At 32.5% G+C, this 15940-nt stretch overlaps 1 protein-coding gene across 2 annotated transcripts; it reads left to right on the top strand.

Moving 5' to 3' along the window:
* The first annotated feature begins 7770 nt into the window (after nucleotides 1-7770).
* Nucleotides 7771-10521, top strand: LOC143235276 (cytochrome c). Of its 2 annotated transcripts, none has more exons than XM_076473248.1 (3): nucleotides 7771-7927; nucleotides 9214-9412; nucleotides 10076-10521. In XM_076473248.1, the coding sequence occupies exons 2-3, from the start codon at nucleotides 9223-9225 to the stop codon at nucleotides 10219-10221; spliced, it is 336 nt and encodes a 111-aa protein (XP_076329363.1). In that variant the 5' UTR covers nucleotides 7771-7927; nucleotides 9214-9222; the 3' UTR covers nucleotides 10222-10521. The 2 variants fall into 2 exon arrangements, with proteins under 2 accessions (XP_076329363.1, XP_076329364.1); XM_076473249.1 differs by having other exon boundaries at nucleotides 7785-7932.
* Nucleotides 10522-15940: the final 5419 nt, after the last annotated feature.

Below are 15940 nucleotides of genomic sequence, written 5' to 3'. Positions count from 1 at the left end.
CAGAAGAAAATCTAGTTTTCCAACATGCAAGGACTGATCAAGTTCATGATATTTAATTGAAATACATACATACACATATACAAAAAGAAACAAAAAATTTAAAACACTTTATATGAGGTTTTCACCTACAATATAAGATTAAGACGAAAAAAAACTATTACAATACATTTCATGTATTTTAAATTTACCAATACTTACAGCTTCCAAGTCTTGAACGAGACAACATAGACTTGTGCAAACTCTTTTCCTGTGAATTGACCACCTTTCTGGCCTGATGAATAACTGAATGCCTTTTCTGTACTCTTTTCTTGCCATTTATATTGACTGTTCCTCTCAGACAACTCTCCTCCTATGTTAAAAATTCCCAAAGTTCGAAACCTTTTTAGACGAGCACAAAACTGTTCTTTTCAATGTTATTACAGTTTTCATCCACATGGTTAGTGAACAAAAAAATATTTAACAATCATTACATGCTTCTTACAACAGTAGAAAACAATGTTTTTTGAAAGAGTATTATTTAACTTCTTTAATTTACTATATTTTGGTTTCACTAATTATAACTGAATTCTTTTATTTCTGCAAGTACAGCCAAAAATTACAACATCAGACACAATACTCTGATCACTAGGACTAATTTTTAAGCTCATATTTTTATAGTACTTCACAAAAGTTTATAGTACTTTAGCATACTAAAGATTTAAATTGTAGTTAGAAATATACAAGTATCAAAAGTATTAATAAGACAGCAGCAGAAGATGGAAAATTTATTTATATCAAGTGTTAAAATTATTGTTTCCATCACTACTTTAAAACTACTAAAGTATCATTTATCATAGAGCTGGTAAATTATACATTTAAAAATGATCAAGATACACAATAGGCATAACAAACACATACACACTAAACATTTCACAGTGACAGAGAGTTTACGTTAAAAGATGATTGCCACTCACTTTCATTTATTTTATCTAACAAGCCCCAGAACAGGGTAAGAAACCCTCACTAAGAAACCAAACCAGAAAATGACTAACCCAACAAATTGTTCATGTTTCTTGTGTCAGTTTATACTTATGTCCTTTTCATGTGTTACATGATGTTATCACTTTGTCATAATAACTAGTAGTAATTAAAAAAAAAAAGATTGATGTAAATGATATTATCATTACCCCAGGAAGTTAGATTTTACAGAAATATTTTCTTTTAAAAAACTCACAGGATGAAACAGGAATTTCCAGCTAATAATATATGAACATTAGATGACTGTACCATACAGAATACTCAGTGCTTTTGTGCACTATACAACTGGTGTCTTTAGGGTACTAACCCCTATATTATGTATGAAGTGAATGAGTAAAAAAAAATCAATATACGTTATATTAAATTTTATTACAAACACTTACAGAATACATTAACTTTCACACAGAGGAAAAACACAAAAGTCAGAATCCAAATAATGAAAACATTTTGTAAAGATAAAATGATGGAGAGATGGCAATGTCAAAAAGAATTCAAACAACAATATAGGGATGATACAGTTATATATAGATCATCCCTAGATGACTTTCAGTAGTAAAATTTAATGCTACACTGTAATGTGCATACTTGACTTTATTATTATTATTGAAAGTTATATATTCTTTTATGTTAGCATGCAGTTTATCATAATAACATGATAGGCATCAGTTTAGTGTAACTAAGAGTGTAGGATTTACATTCATAAAAAAATATGTCAAGATGTATTGTATATTACAGACTCCCACTATAAGGTCAACTGAACTGAACTGAACTTATAACCATTCTGTGTTCATGCATTTTACAATGCAACATTAAATTTTAAGACTGAATGTTATGTAAGGATAATCTGTGTATAGTTGTCTCATCCACAAGTTCTTGTCTGTTATTCCAAGATCATTTTATATTTACAAAATGTTATTACTTTAATTAGTACTTATATAGAATTACCTATTACTAATTGTTTAACAAGATATAGGATTGAAAAAACTGATACATTTAATCAGAACTCAAAACAATAAGAACTAGCTGGCTAAAAGCAACTGGGTTTAGCTGATGACCATGTAGGGTATTGATTTTATTTTAAAATAATCCTGACAAGATTATGAATATTCTGATCAGTTGTAAAAAAAGTCATAAAAGTTGGCTGCAAGTACATTTAATGAAAAACTACATTCTGATAAGTGATTGATAAACCTTTTCTGGTCATATACTGTTCTGGAGCATCTTTCAATCAGATTTCTCAAGTTTAAAATAACAAGTAAAAACAGCTGACTGTTTATATAGTTTTTGTTTTTCTTCATAGTCAGAAAAGTAATTAATAGCAAGAAAATGGATCAAAAGTTTGATATCAAATATATGTTACTGAAAACACCATTGTCCCTAGAGATTCACATAATCTGACTAATTATGTCAATTTGGGAATGCAACTCACAAATCTTTTGTTTTGCTTCTATTTTCCTTTACCAATATGGCTCATCCTTTTGCAAATAACCTTTAAGTAAGAGGTAAACATTTGCTGGTGGCCAAAAAAGTTAGTTTTTAGCTCTACTGGTAATATTTTCCTTAAAAATAAACCAAGGCATAAAATAGTTGGTTCCAACTTATCTAATAATTAAGAAAATTGAGGTGCATACAAGGTGTCCAAAAGTTTAGAACCATAATTGATTTGAATCCTTCCTTAACTTCACACACATGGCTGGTTATGATTTTTCAAATTACAAGGACAGGACGTAGAACGCATTCTGTAAAATTTGAAGTGTTTATGGTCCCTAACTTTTTAAATACACATATCCCTTCAACAAATTGACACCTGATTGTGATTTAGTCTCGAAATAAAGTGGCACATAATTGTACTAATGGCAGTGAAAGAACCAAAGTTAAAATCTAACTTTGTTTTTGTTATCCACTGAAGCTTAGAAGTGAACTAATTTTAAACTAGTTAAAATTAGTATTCAAATGATAATTTAACAACGTGGCAGAATTAATTTTAAAATGAATTGGCCATGACAATAACACTAATAATTAATGTCCAGTGCTTTTTAAATTTCAAGTTTCAATAAATGTTTTAGTTTCACATTGTATTAGTGGGTGTTTGTTTGCAAATATCAATCGTAACGTAACCATGGGTTACAGTCTTAAGCTCCGAATTCTAAGCTTATGTATAATAAATTACGATAGATACACTAAGCCTAACTTGCACGTAATATTTCAAAAACTAGTAACGTAAATCAAAACATTCATTATAAATATAAATACATATAAACCAGCTGTAAAATAATACGTAGTTTAATATACCATTATTAAATATTTTGTAAAATACGAAATTTCACTTCGACCTACGGCCTTTAGAGGTACTTGTACTAGTATTATTTATACAAACGTATGTTGACAGTTAGTTATTCGTTTATTCGCATTTCGAAAACCCCAAATAAAATTGGCGCTCCCAACCGCCCTCTGCTTTTCTATTTTTAGATATGATAAATTTGCAAAAGGTGAAAACTAAAATTAAGTTCGAGTTATTAAAAAACGCCTTAAAAGCACTATATGGATAACCTTTTAGCTCAATTGGTATATCGTTCGTTTGGCGTGTAAGAGGTCTTAGCTAAAATAAACAACTTAAGTATTAAAAAATAACACACACTCAAAACACAAACTTACATGATTCGTATTAGTCATAAACTAAGACTTGTTTGTTTTATACATTTTTGCGTAAAGCTACTCAAGAGCTATCATAGCATATCCTTCTATGGTGTCAAAGTGTTAGGCTAAAGGAAAGGTAAATATAAGAATGGTCTGTGTTGAATTTTTTACAAAGCAACATTAGGACTATCCGCGCTAACCGTCCCTAATTTACCAATGATAGGCTAGACGAAAGGCAACTAGTTATCACCGCTCACAACCAACTTTGGGGTTATTTTTTTAACAATAAATAGTGGTATTGGCTCACATTACAACACCCCCATGGCTAAAAGGGAGAGCAGGTTTAGTGGAACAGGGGTTGGAACCCGTGATCTTCAGATTGCAAATCAAGCATACATGTCGGGCAACTTTTTCTGCCCCAAAACAGGTATCGAAACACAATTTTAGCGTTGTAAGGTGTAAGACACACCACTGTGCCACCGAAGGATGGTAGGTATAGAAAACAGCATTCACCATTAACTTTTTGGTTACTCTTGTTTGATCAGTTAATGAGATTTGACCATTAGTATTCCAATTCATCCAGTTCACCCACAGTTTCCAAATCTAGAGTAGATTTTTACGACAAGTAGAAAGGAAGTAAAGAACTCTCGAATTCACATCCAAGCACACTAACCTACAGGCCATGTTCATTTCATCAACTATAAAGGCGCATACATTTCCATGTCTAACCATGTAGAATAAATCTTGCGTTCAAATGAAAAGTAGGTCAGAAAGCTCATTGCTCTTGTTGTTGGTTCTTTAAAGCAAAGCTACAAAGTGGAATTTTGTACTCTTCATCAAGCCCCGAATTTTTGCGTTAAACTTTCCACTGATCCACTGGGTTAACAGACAATTTATATTCGACTGGACATGGTATGGTCTGTTGATAAACGATCTACAAAAATGGAGGTTCATGGTTCACGTCCTGTTGTCATGAAAAGGCTCTTCACGCTTTGAAATCGTGTGTATTTAACAAGAGTGATATTCAAATCCCGTTTTTCAATCAGAAAAGTGTAGCTAGAATGTTCTTGGGTGTTTTAGCTAGCTGTCTTCCTTTTCGTGGATGAATTCAGAAATAGGGCAACTATAGTAATCAATCTTTACGTTGCTTTTAACAAATATCCAAAAACAAACAAATGTATCTTGAACATAAGTTAGACAATTAAAAATAATGTCTTCCTTCCTCCATTTTATATAGATTCAGGAATGTTATGTAATACTAATATTGTGTGAGATAAACTAGAAACATTTGTTATCCTGGTTTCTATATTTCACTAAACAAATGTTTGCACTTTTATAGCTTACTCTTTTATTTTTATTTATCCTCTAGTATCAAATTTTATTATTTTACTTGTCACTAGGTTTATAACTCTAGACATTTGGATTCTTTAGTCGCGGTTTGAAGTGCACAGACAGCTCTTTGTTTAGAATTGTGTTTTACGACAGGCAAGTAAACGTTTTACTTACCTAAAATACCCTTTGAATACGTAATTTGTATCCCAAGTTTGCTTTCATGTAGCACCATCTAGTGCCAAAATAACTCGCCTTTTAACTTTTTTGGGTTAAAGGTTATCTCAGTATATCTTGTTTTGTTTTCCATACTGTCGTAACGTTTTTCTTTTGTTGGCGGGCTCTTTTCAGTTATCTAGTAAAAAATAGTTCAAAGACTAATCTGTGTAATAATCACAAAATTGTTTATTTCTTCCCTTTAACTTTTATGTTAAATTATCACATAATTGTGATAAATTGTTGTAGACCTACGTGTATGTGTCAACTAGGTGAGTCTTACAGGTATCCTAATTATGTGATAAATTGTTGTAGACCTACGTGTCTGTGTCAACTAGGTGATTCTTACAGGTATCCTAATTATGTGATTGCACCTTTGAAGTAATACTAGAATAATGCCGACTACTGCTTACTAATAAGTAAATAACATCTCCGATAATAAAAATCGTCCACATCTATGATGTGGTATGCAACTAATTTCAAACTGTAAATATAGCTTCAGCTCAGTAAATACCATAGAATACAAAAAACATTGCCAAGTAAGAACACTTAAAATACTAAAACCTGGAGCTGGATTTCTCAAGGTAGATGTAACACAGGTAGAGGGTAGCGGTGCACACACACTCAAAAGTGATCGTTGGGTAAGTGTTTAAATAAAAGAAGTTCTTACACTACTTTTCTCCCAGTGACAAGCAGTATTTTTGCGGACTTATACCACTAGAAATCGGGTTTCGATACTTGTGGTGGGCAAAATACGGATAACCCTATGTGTACGTTAGTATTTAAAAACAGACAAAAGCAAGAATTTTACTCGATAATATTTTAATTTGTCTCCACATGTTCATCTCCTACAACATTCTGAAAACTCTCCTCTAAACTCTTTCCATTATTGTCTATACACATTCTTTCACAGAGACCAACATTGTACACAACATTTTAAGTGAGATCTAACTCGTAATTTTTTATTTGTAATCATGACATACTAAAAAGCTTGTTAGTTTTACTCGTTACAACAGAGTACTTCCTGAATAACGTGAATGACTAACCACTGAGCATCGGTCGACTATTTGGCAAGTAATATTCATTTATCATTTGTGTAAATTATCATAATTTGAATCTCACGTGTAACTCTTTAAATCCATGGTTTGCTCCCTGTAACTGCCAAAAACAAAGATCATTATGTGCATTTTGGAGTCGTGTATATGTTATAAGAGTGATGATAAAATCTCACTTATTCGATTAAAGTAGACAATGAGTTAGTAGTGGATGATGTTGACTATCTGCTTCCTCATTAGTTTATCATTTCAAAATTAGGGATGGCTAGCACAGTTAGCTCTGATAGAGCTTTGTGTGAAATTAAGAAGCAACAACATGAACATGCCAGATGTGTTCACAAGTTACCAGTAATCCAAGTCATTCAGTTGAACTTAACATTTTCACAAGGTATAGAAACATCCAAAAGTGTGATGAAAATTATATCACAATTTTAGGGATTTTTTTTTTCTGGAGCTTTTGTTCACAAATACTTTTATTTCATTTTATTATAAAAATTATTACATATCATATTTCAACTGATAAGTTGGTTCTTTGGTTTTATTCATAATTAAATCGATGTTTCTTCTCTTTTATTATTAGTTAATGTAAAAACTTTTACCAGCACAACTGTTAAATTCCACAATAATAACTGATGACAACGAAATGCCTCTGTTCTGCCTTCCACGAGTATCAAAATATGGTTTTAAGTCTTCAGACTTAGTGCAGAATCCCTGGGAGGAAAATAAACAGTAAAATGCAATTTTCTTTTCTTTTTTTTACGGTTCGTACCCCGGCACCTCCATTTCGCGCCCGCGTCGCGCTAAACATGCTCGCCCTCCCAGCCGTGGGGGTGTATAATGTTTCAGTCAATCCCACTATTTGTTGGTAAAGAGTAGCCCAAGAGTTGGCGGTGGGTGGTGATGACTAGCTGCCTTCCCTCTAGTCTTACACTGCTAAATTAGGGACTGCTAGCACAGATAGCCCTCGAGTAGCTTTGTGCGAAATTCCCAAACAAACAAACAAGAAAATTTTTAAAGCTTTTGTCATTGGTCTACCACTAGTCAACACTTGAATATCCATGCTGCCAGTTCGTCTATAAAAAGTTACAAGATATCACTTTGTATGATTAGTTAAACAAAGGTTGTTGCAATAAGATATCTCATATTTTAATCTGAAGCTTCTACTACTGTTAATTAAGTCCCAGGTAGTAGTGGACTTTATCACTTCTTTTATCATAGAACATTATATTATAAATTATATTCTTACTTCCATATTTTTCGATAGATGGTAGCACAATATGCTTCTTCTGTTGTTGTTTTTTTAATTATTAGGGTCATTATTATATTTTTATTTTAAAAGCATAAGCTTTACACTTTCAAATATCATTTAAATAAAATATTGGCTATTTTTATTACATTTGCGATACATTATTGATCTTGAACCTTGTTTTATCATTTCATAAAATTTCGTCTTTTTGCTTATCATCCGTGCCCTTTTACAATAGTTTTAATGAAATATCTAAATAAAGCTGTTGCGTTAGTTATTTTGAAATTGAGCATGCGTTGTGCAAAAAGAGGTCGTCGTCTCTTTATTTCACTGGAGTTACGAAACCGGCTCTTGCGGAAACCACGAGTAAATTTTAAAGGAATAATCCTAAAGGATTGAAGGGAACTTACACTGTTTCTAATTTAAGGTAAGGTATGTTTAAGTTTTTAAATTTATAATTCAAAAGCACTATTTAATTATAGATGATAAATGTGTGTAAATGTGAATTACCTATTACTAACGCATAATAATTCTAGATACAGTACTAATTCCTGTTTGTGAAGCTAAGCCTAACGTTAAAAAAGGAATTAAGTTACGTAAAGCTGAAGTTCTTACCTTTATACGTGTTTATTTAAATAATGATTTGACGGAAGGTACAAATATTATGACCTATACTACATAGAAACTAAAAATATACACTTACATATCAACAATTAGAGGATACAGTCTTGTGAAAGAAAAATCTGAATTTATTTAAAGGTTGAAGTACTCGAGTAGACAAACTAGCACTAACAGTGGCAGCAGTAACACCGAAAATATCGTTAACATAGTAATAGTACTGATTCATTAATTAAAAGTTCGAGCTTATTTATTATATTATAGTACCATAGTATTATTTATGAATTAATATGTAAATACTTTTTGTTACTAGTTGGTCAATATTTTACTTTGTTACTCTTCTCTATGTTACTGCTACTAATATTAGTAGTATTACTATTGGAAGTCCTGTTTTCAGCTTTTGAACAAAATTTGTTTTTAAATATTCAATGTGAAAGAAAGATTTTCAGCCTAAATAAGTGGGTAAATATATCTCAAGGTGATTGGTATGGGTATTAAAATAGAGAACAGTTTTGACCTCAAGATGACCCAAGAAGGTTGAAACATTGTAACTGTAAGTGGTTTCTCGTCATCACAAAGTTGGTAAATGTTATGGTTCTACCAATATTCTGCTATCCACATAATTACTAATTTAATTAATTGTCATATAACACTATGACAGTAGAGGAAAGCAAAAAAATTGTTAAACATTTTGTATGTGATTCTATTTTAGCTTTAATTTTAATTTTGAAATGTTCTGAAACCTATCTTTTTGTTTTGAAGAACATATTAAAAGAATAAAAAGATGGGACTGCATTCATTCACATTTAATCTTAAAATAATTTAACATGAGTTTTTTTTTTTTTTCTTGTGAGTTGTAGAACTTCAATTTCTTAACTAAAAGTTTAAAACATACTCTATGAACAGCAAGATAAATGTGTTATTTCATATAAGTATTTTAATAATGAACAAGATGTAGTGATAGCATGTTTTGGCTTAAATAATTTTGCTGTGTATTAACACTAATATACTGTGGAATTTTTTTGCTTGTTGTTTATGTTCAATTGTGTTTGAATTTTTCAAGTTCTCTGATGTGCAGTTATTTTAACTTTTCAGACTTACAAGATGGTAAGTGAAGAAATCCCATCTGGTGATGCTGAAAAGGGAAAGAAAGTATTTATACAAAAATGTGCCCAGTGTCATACAGTTGAAAGTGGGGGTAAGCACAAAACTGGGCCCAATCTTCATGGCTTAATAGGCCGAAAAACAGGACAGGCTTCAGGCTTTTCATATACAGATTCTAACAAAAACAAAGGTAATTATAACAGAAGTGTTACATTATTAACATCTGATAATTTTATATGCAAAAACAGCTCGTTTGGGTTGAGAAAATATTTTACATAGAAGAGCGAACAACGTTTCGACCTTCTATGTAAAATATTTTCTCAACCTAAACGAGCCGTTTTTGCATATATATTTCTTTACAAGTGGGTTTTCTCGACATCACTGATCTAATAATTTTATTCTATCCTCAAAGGAGAAACAAATTCATTAAATATAACGGATGAACACAGGCACTTGAAATAAACATTAAGAAAATCTGATATAACTGGTCAGTGTTTTTCAAACATAACCAGTTACTGATTAAAGTTAGAACATTTTTAATGCCTCCCTGCAATGATGTAGGTGTTTTAGTAACTGTTGAGTATACTTATATGAGGAAATTGTCATTTTACAGTGACTAATTAAATGAGGTTGCAGATTTCGTTTTTGTTATTTTGTTTGCATGCAAGCAGAATAAAATACTGTCAAAAACCTTTTTCATCCATTTTTATGATTACCTACATATGTTTCACAACAATCAGTTGCAATAGCCATAGATACTGTAAAATTTACAAGTTGTGAAGTTTTAAAACTATAGTAACCTCAATGTTTAGTGAAGATTTTATTTTTACATGATTTTCTATTACTGCTACAGGGATAACTTGGAGTAAAGACACATTATGGGTTTACTTGGAAAACCCCAAGAAGTACATTCCTGGAACAAAGATGATATTTGCTGGTCTTAAGAAAAAGCAGGAAAGAGCTGATCTTATAGCCTACTTGGAACAAGCTACTAAATAATAATCACTTAATTTAGTTCAAAATTAGTGTCTTAAGACACGAATTTTATAGTTTATTTTGCTGAGAATGTTTTATTCATGAATAAGAACTGTTGTATTTGTTTTCAGAGTCAAAGGAGTAAGTTTTAGAATAACAAGTAGCTCATTTCATCTTTTAATATAGTCATTCTTACCAGAACAGTTCATCTAATAATGATGGTTGTAATTGGATTATTGTTTGTCTGAATCTGTATTGAAACTTATTTAGAAAGTGGTATCACAAAGGTGCAAATAAATTATGTATTCGAGTTATACAACAAAATATTTGGGTTCGTGATTCCTTAGTTTGCACATAAAATGTATTTGTGTTATGGTGAAAGTTCCTACCAGTTGCCACATGAAATTTATCTGTATTGTGTAGTTGTATGTTAAGGAACCAGAAAAACGTATGCATAGTACTAAACTATTATTTACTATAAATCTTAGAACACCTTAAGCCTTGTTACATTTTCTTTATCTAATTACATGTAGTATGTTCTGTAATGTTAATTTGATATTTTCACTTTCTAGCCTTTAATATTATAGGTGAAATAACATTTCGATTGTTTTTTGTAATATTCTTTCTAACCTCATATCTGGCAAAAGTCGAATATCAGCATAATTCAGTAAGCTTCTTGAAATCAATGTTTTATTTAAGATGAACTAAGCATAAGAACTGTTACCATGATCTTAAATGAAGACATTTGTCTCCTGTTTATAAAGTAACCGTTAACATTTCATTGGATAGGAAGATAGCATCAACCATTATACTTACAACAACACTAGTGAGTAATGAAATTTCTTACAATTAACTGTATAAATTACGTTTTAGTAAAGATAAATTCCTGTAATGTTGTATTACACACGAAGACCCAATAGAAGAACATAAATTTATGGTGTCTGCTGTTTCTTCTTTACACTGATTTCTTTTTTTATCAAAATCTTCCTGTGGAATGTTTTAAGTTATACTCTGCCATTAGCAATCTTGGATTTTGCTAACCAATGTCTACACCTAAAGTGTTTCATGTACACTAATTCCTACGTAGAATATTCCCTTATGGAGTGTCACAATAAAATCTACACCGTCGTAGGTATTGCTGATCTGGCTACAATTACTTTGCAATGAGTTAAATACTAACACAACCGCCTCCCAATGGCAGGAACAACGTTGTGTGTGCAGAATTACAACGCTAGAAATGGAGTACATATGTATACTTTTGTGCTTAACTTGAAACAAACAGTACAATAAAATCATTTAAACTTGACTTATCTATACGTATAGTAAGTATTTTTATTTTGTCTTTTTACAAATTAAGTTTATGAAAAAGTAATACCAGCAAAAAGCCCAGTTTAACAACTGAAGCTAAATCTAGTTAGTTCTATTGTTAGAACACATCGACGTTTAGAGCGGTTTGGCAAAATGCCAGTAGCTTTCGCTGTGCGTGATTTATAGTTAAAAACGACTGAAATAGAATTTGACCTTTGGAGAGCATAAAGGTGTCTTCGCTTATTGTATTGAATCTAGTATCGTGAACGGGTCAGTGTGATTAGCAAAGTAAATACAAATGTCCAAACGTATTCCCTAATCATCACAACGCTTGAAACAAATTAATTAATTTTCCTCAATAATCAGATAAAATAGTATCTGTTATAGAAGGAATGAAAAAATCGTTTTCATTAATGCTAGAAAAAATCAAGATATCTGGAACAGAAAAGTAAAAGTAATGACATTGAATAAAAATGTATAGAAAAAGATATACTTTAGCTACGCTTAAATACTTCATATTGTGAATTCGGAGCTTTTCATAACATTTTAACGAATTACGTCAATAATATGATCTGCATAGTTGTATTTGCATAACGAATGATGTTTTGAAATGTAATAAACATAACACGACCTGTTTTAATATAAGTTTAGATGTAGATTTTTTTTAATATTCTCAAAATTTGTAGACCTTGAGCCCTATCTTTATACTAAAGCCAGAATTCTGTAGGTTTCCAACTTGTTAAAACCATGGAGATGGTTCTGTGAGGGTTTGATCACCCTTCTTTCTGCAGAGGATACTAGCAGTTTTAGTGATAGGTTTACTAGAAGCATCCTTAGCTCTAGTAACTTGAACAATCAATTCTTCATTGTACTATGACGAGATTTCTGAATCGTTAAGTAAATTACTATTTACATCTATATAACGTATGACCACTTTAACCGTAAGACCTTCCTAAGAATGATTTAATACTGCAATGACTTCTATATATATATTATTCTCTTTGTAGCAATAGATAACAATAATAACATCCACTGAACATTTCTTTGAAGTTTTTAGTATAATGTCTGGTGTTTCTACACTTCACAATAATATCAGCTTGGTAACTTTCATTGGGGCAATACTCACTGTCCTTGTTGAGAATATCTTTCAAACTATTTAATTCTTCTGAAGCAAAATCCGAGAAATTCCGCGTCACTTCATAATTCATCTTGTCGATACTTTCGTTATAAAGCAGACTTAACTAATATTCTTTGCTCAAATCAATTTAATCTAAGAATACCACACAGTGGGAAGGAAGGAAGCTTTTGATTTCATGACCACGGGAGTTTTTGTTTTTACTAATATATGTATTATTCTTACTTAAATCTTGAATTAGCGAATTTAAAGGAATATTTTTAATTGACCGAAGGGAATGTTTTATAGGGGGAAGTATTCGCAAATGAGAGGGGGGTTGTTGCTGGAGGATTGTGATTGGATGAGAGAGGTGTTTAATCCAGGAAAAACCTTTTCCTAGATCCGTAAACTTTGCCAATTCTGCAAGTATCCCACATGTTCATTTCCCTGAAACTGTGTGATCAGAAAGATCAGTTACCATCTGGTGTATCCAAAATGCTAGATTTGGTATTGCTCATGAAAACTGATCTTAGCACAAGTGAAGCATAGACAAATGTGGGTTTCTGTGGTGCAATGGCGCTTGGTGAGACTAATATCATATGGGGTGTTTCTTCAGGACTTCCAGGCCATAGTCGGCTAAAGTAACACAATCAATCTCTAAGCAAGATGGACTGGATGTGACAGTGGTAGACAAAATCAGACCTGTTTCCTGGTAGGTGATATCAGTGGGAAAAGACCGTGGATCATGTGTCAGTAACGATCCTCTCCAAGATGAGAGGTACCTAAGCTCATAAAGATCTTCAGGATGAGTGACTGGGAGCAACTCATTACTATGCTTCGTGAAACGTAAACTGACTACTCATCTGAAGTACATTTTATATCCTGTACCAATAACATTAGTGGTATCTCAGCCAAGAACCTACAAGGAAGAGAATTTTGTTTCTATTGCAAGTCCTTGGGACTAAGGACAGTTATCCCATGTTCAAAGAACAACATAAACTATTTTACGAAACAGGAAAGTTATTCAGTGTTGAACCAACTTGAGCTCCAAACAGTGGACTGCACAAGTGCATGTAGAAGATGGAGTAACAGTACCATTAGATACATAAGTGGTGTTCAGTGATTCACTACAGACGGTCTTGTGTGTGTGTGTCAGTATTGTGTAACAAGTCTATAGATGTCAAGCATGAAATTAACTGTTCCTTGTCTAGAAAGCAAGCGACATTATAGTAAGTAAAGTTGACATAAATTAAGCTAGAGGTAATGAGAGTGTTGCATCAGTCACATTGCAGCTGATCGCAAGTACGTAGTTTCCAACAAGTCTGAGAATGTTCATTGAGGATTGTGTGAATATTCTAAACCCAATATGGTTTAATTATCTCAGTGACTTGTTGGTTGAATGTTGTGGTGTGAAGTGATGGATTGGTCAAACAACAGTGGCTCACCACAATACGGATACAGATGGCATTATGTTTGATAAAGTGACAATCGTTCTAGTTTCTCTGGAGCAAGATGAATGTAACCAGCTCTGAAAGACAACGTTTTGAAGAATGGAGAGTAATTATTTCTCCAGTAATAATTGTAAGGAGAAGGTAGTTACACTAATATTCTATGTTGATTTTAAGTTTATGAACAAGGTAACCTGTTGTGATATATTTCATTTGATGGTGGAAAGTCAGGCTGAATGATAAGAGAAGACTTAGAATTGTTGGCCAGTTGGACTTAGGAGAGCTTCCATTATTATTATTGGGCTGACCTTTAGGAATCCAGGGAACAAGCAGCTATCACTGGCAATGGCGAATCCCATGTAAATCAAACTTTAACAAGAAACAATCTTGTCAACTTTGCAGGAACTGAACCTTTAAGTGTACTAGCAGGTTCTCATTATCTCTATTTATCCCTCCTAAGGAGGTGCTAGTATTAGCCAAAAAAAGTTGGATCCTCTGGCGAAACATTCCATTGGAGGGTGCAGTGTTATCACCAGATGTATTTACACATTTCATTGGTACATTACATCCTGAAATTACAGACAACCCTTCCAGAGATTTGATCCTTAAAAGGGCTACATATCAAGGAAAGAGGATTTCAAGACAATGACAGCCACTATTGAGGCTTCAACTACCAAAGCTGATTCCACCACGACATCACTGCAAATAAGATACCCAGGTAATTTCTTCTTCCAGTATCACCATAATTGAGGGCATCCACGTCAGTACGAGGATACATTACCATCCAAACAAGGAAGTAGTAGCTGCTGATTTGCCAGTGGTTAACTGACCCCAGATACAAGTTCAGAGAGAACCAAATTAGAGTTCTCAACTAAACCATCTATAGCAACTAATAACTTGCATCTTGTTAAGCCGACCCTTAACTACAAGTGAAACTACCAGGTTAATTGTTTCTGGGTGGACTGAAGCTTGGGACATGTATAATCGAAAGCGGGACCAACTACACTCCTTGTCAATGTTGCCTTTCTAGTAAAGAATAAGTTTAATAGTTACAGGCAAAGCTAGTGGATACAAAAGGGTCCCCATTAAAAGCTTAGGAGATAGCGTAAGCTACCAAGGTGACTAATTGCAAAACTACAACCACTCCTTAAGAATCTGTTTGTTTATTGTTAAGCACAAAGCTACATAATAGGATATCTGTACTATGCCCTTCACGGGTATTTAAACCCCGTTTCTAGTGTAATGAATCTACAAACTTACCACTGTGGGCTAGCAGAATATAGGTGAGAGGATTGTTTGTTTGTTTTTGTATTTCGTGCAAAGCTACACGAGGGCTATCTGCGCTAGCCGTCCCTAATTTAGCAGTGTAAGACTAGAGGGAAGGCAACTAGTCATCACCACCCATCGCCAACTCTTGGACTGCTCTTTTACCAACGAATAGTGGAATTCACTGTAACGTTATAACGCTTTTTCAGCCGTGTTGGTGAGAAAAATCAGAGCCATGTGTTGATGCTGAGCGAACTGAACATTTTATACATTTATCATTTTAATATTATGTCAATGTGTATCTGCATTATATGCATATTTTGTCTTTTCACTTTTCATTTATTTTTAAAACTGCCTTATTAATATAAATGTGTGTATCCCAATCTGATGTGTTTCTGACTTAATGATGGTTAGTTATCTTGATGCTTTAATTTTATTATTGTACTTTATTTTGTATTCAAAGGGTTTATTGCTCAATGATATGTGTTTGTATTATAACCAAAAGATTATTTCACGTTGTGGATTAATAAAAAGAATAGTAAATTTTGTGTGCTTTAATTCGTTAAAATGTTATAACTACTTAAAAATTACTAATATTAAAAGGGTT

The sequence above is a fragment of the Tachypleus tridentatus genome, chromosome 12, assembly GCF_004210375.1.
Source record: "Tachypleus tridentatus isolate NWPU-2018 chromosome 12, ASM421037v1, whole genome shotgun sequence".
Lineage (NCBI taxonomy): Eukaryota > Metazoa > Arthropoda > Merostomata > Xiphosura > Limulidae > Tachypleus > Tachypleus tridentatus.
This window is presented reverse-complemented; position numbering and strand designations above follow the sequence as displayed.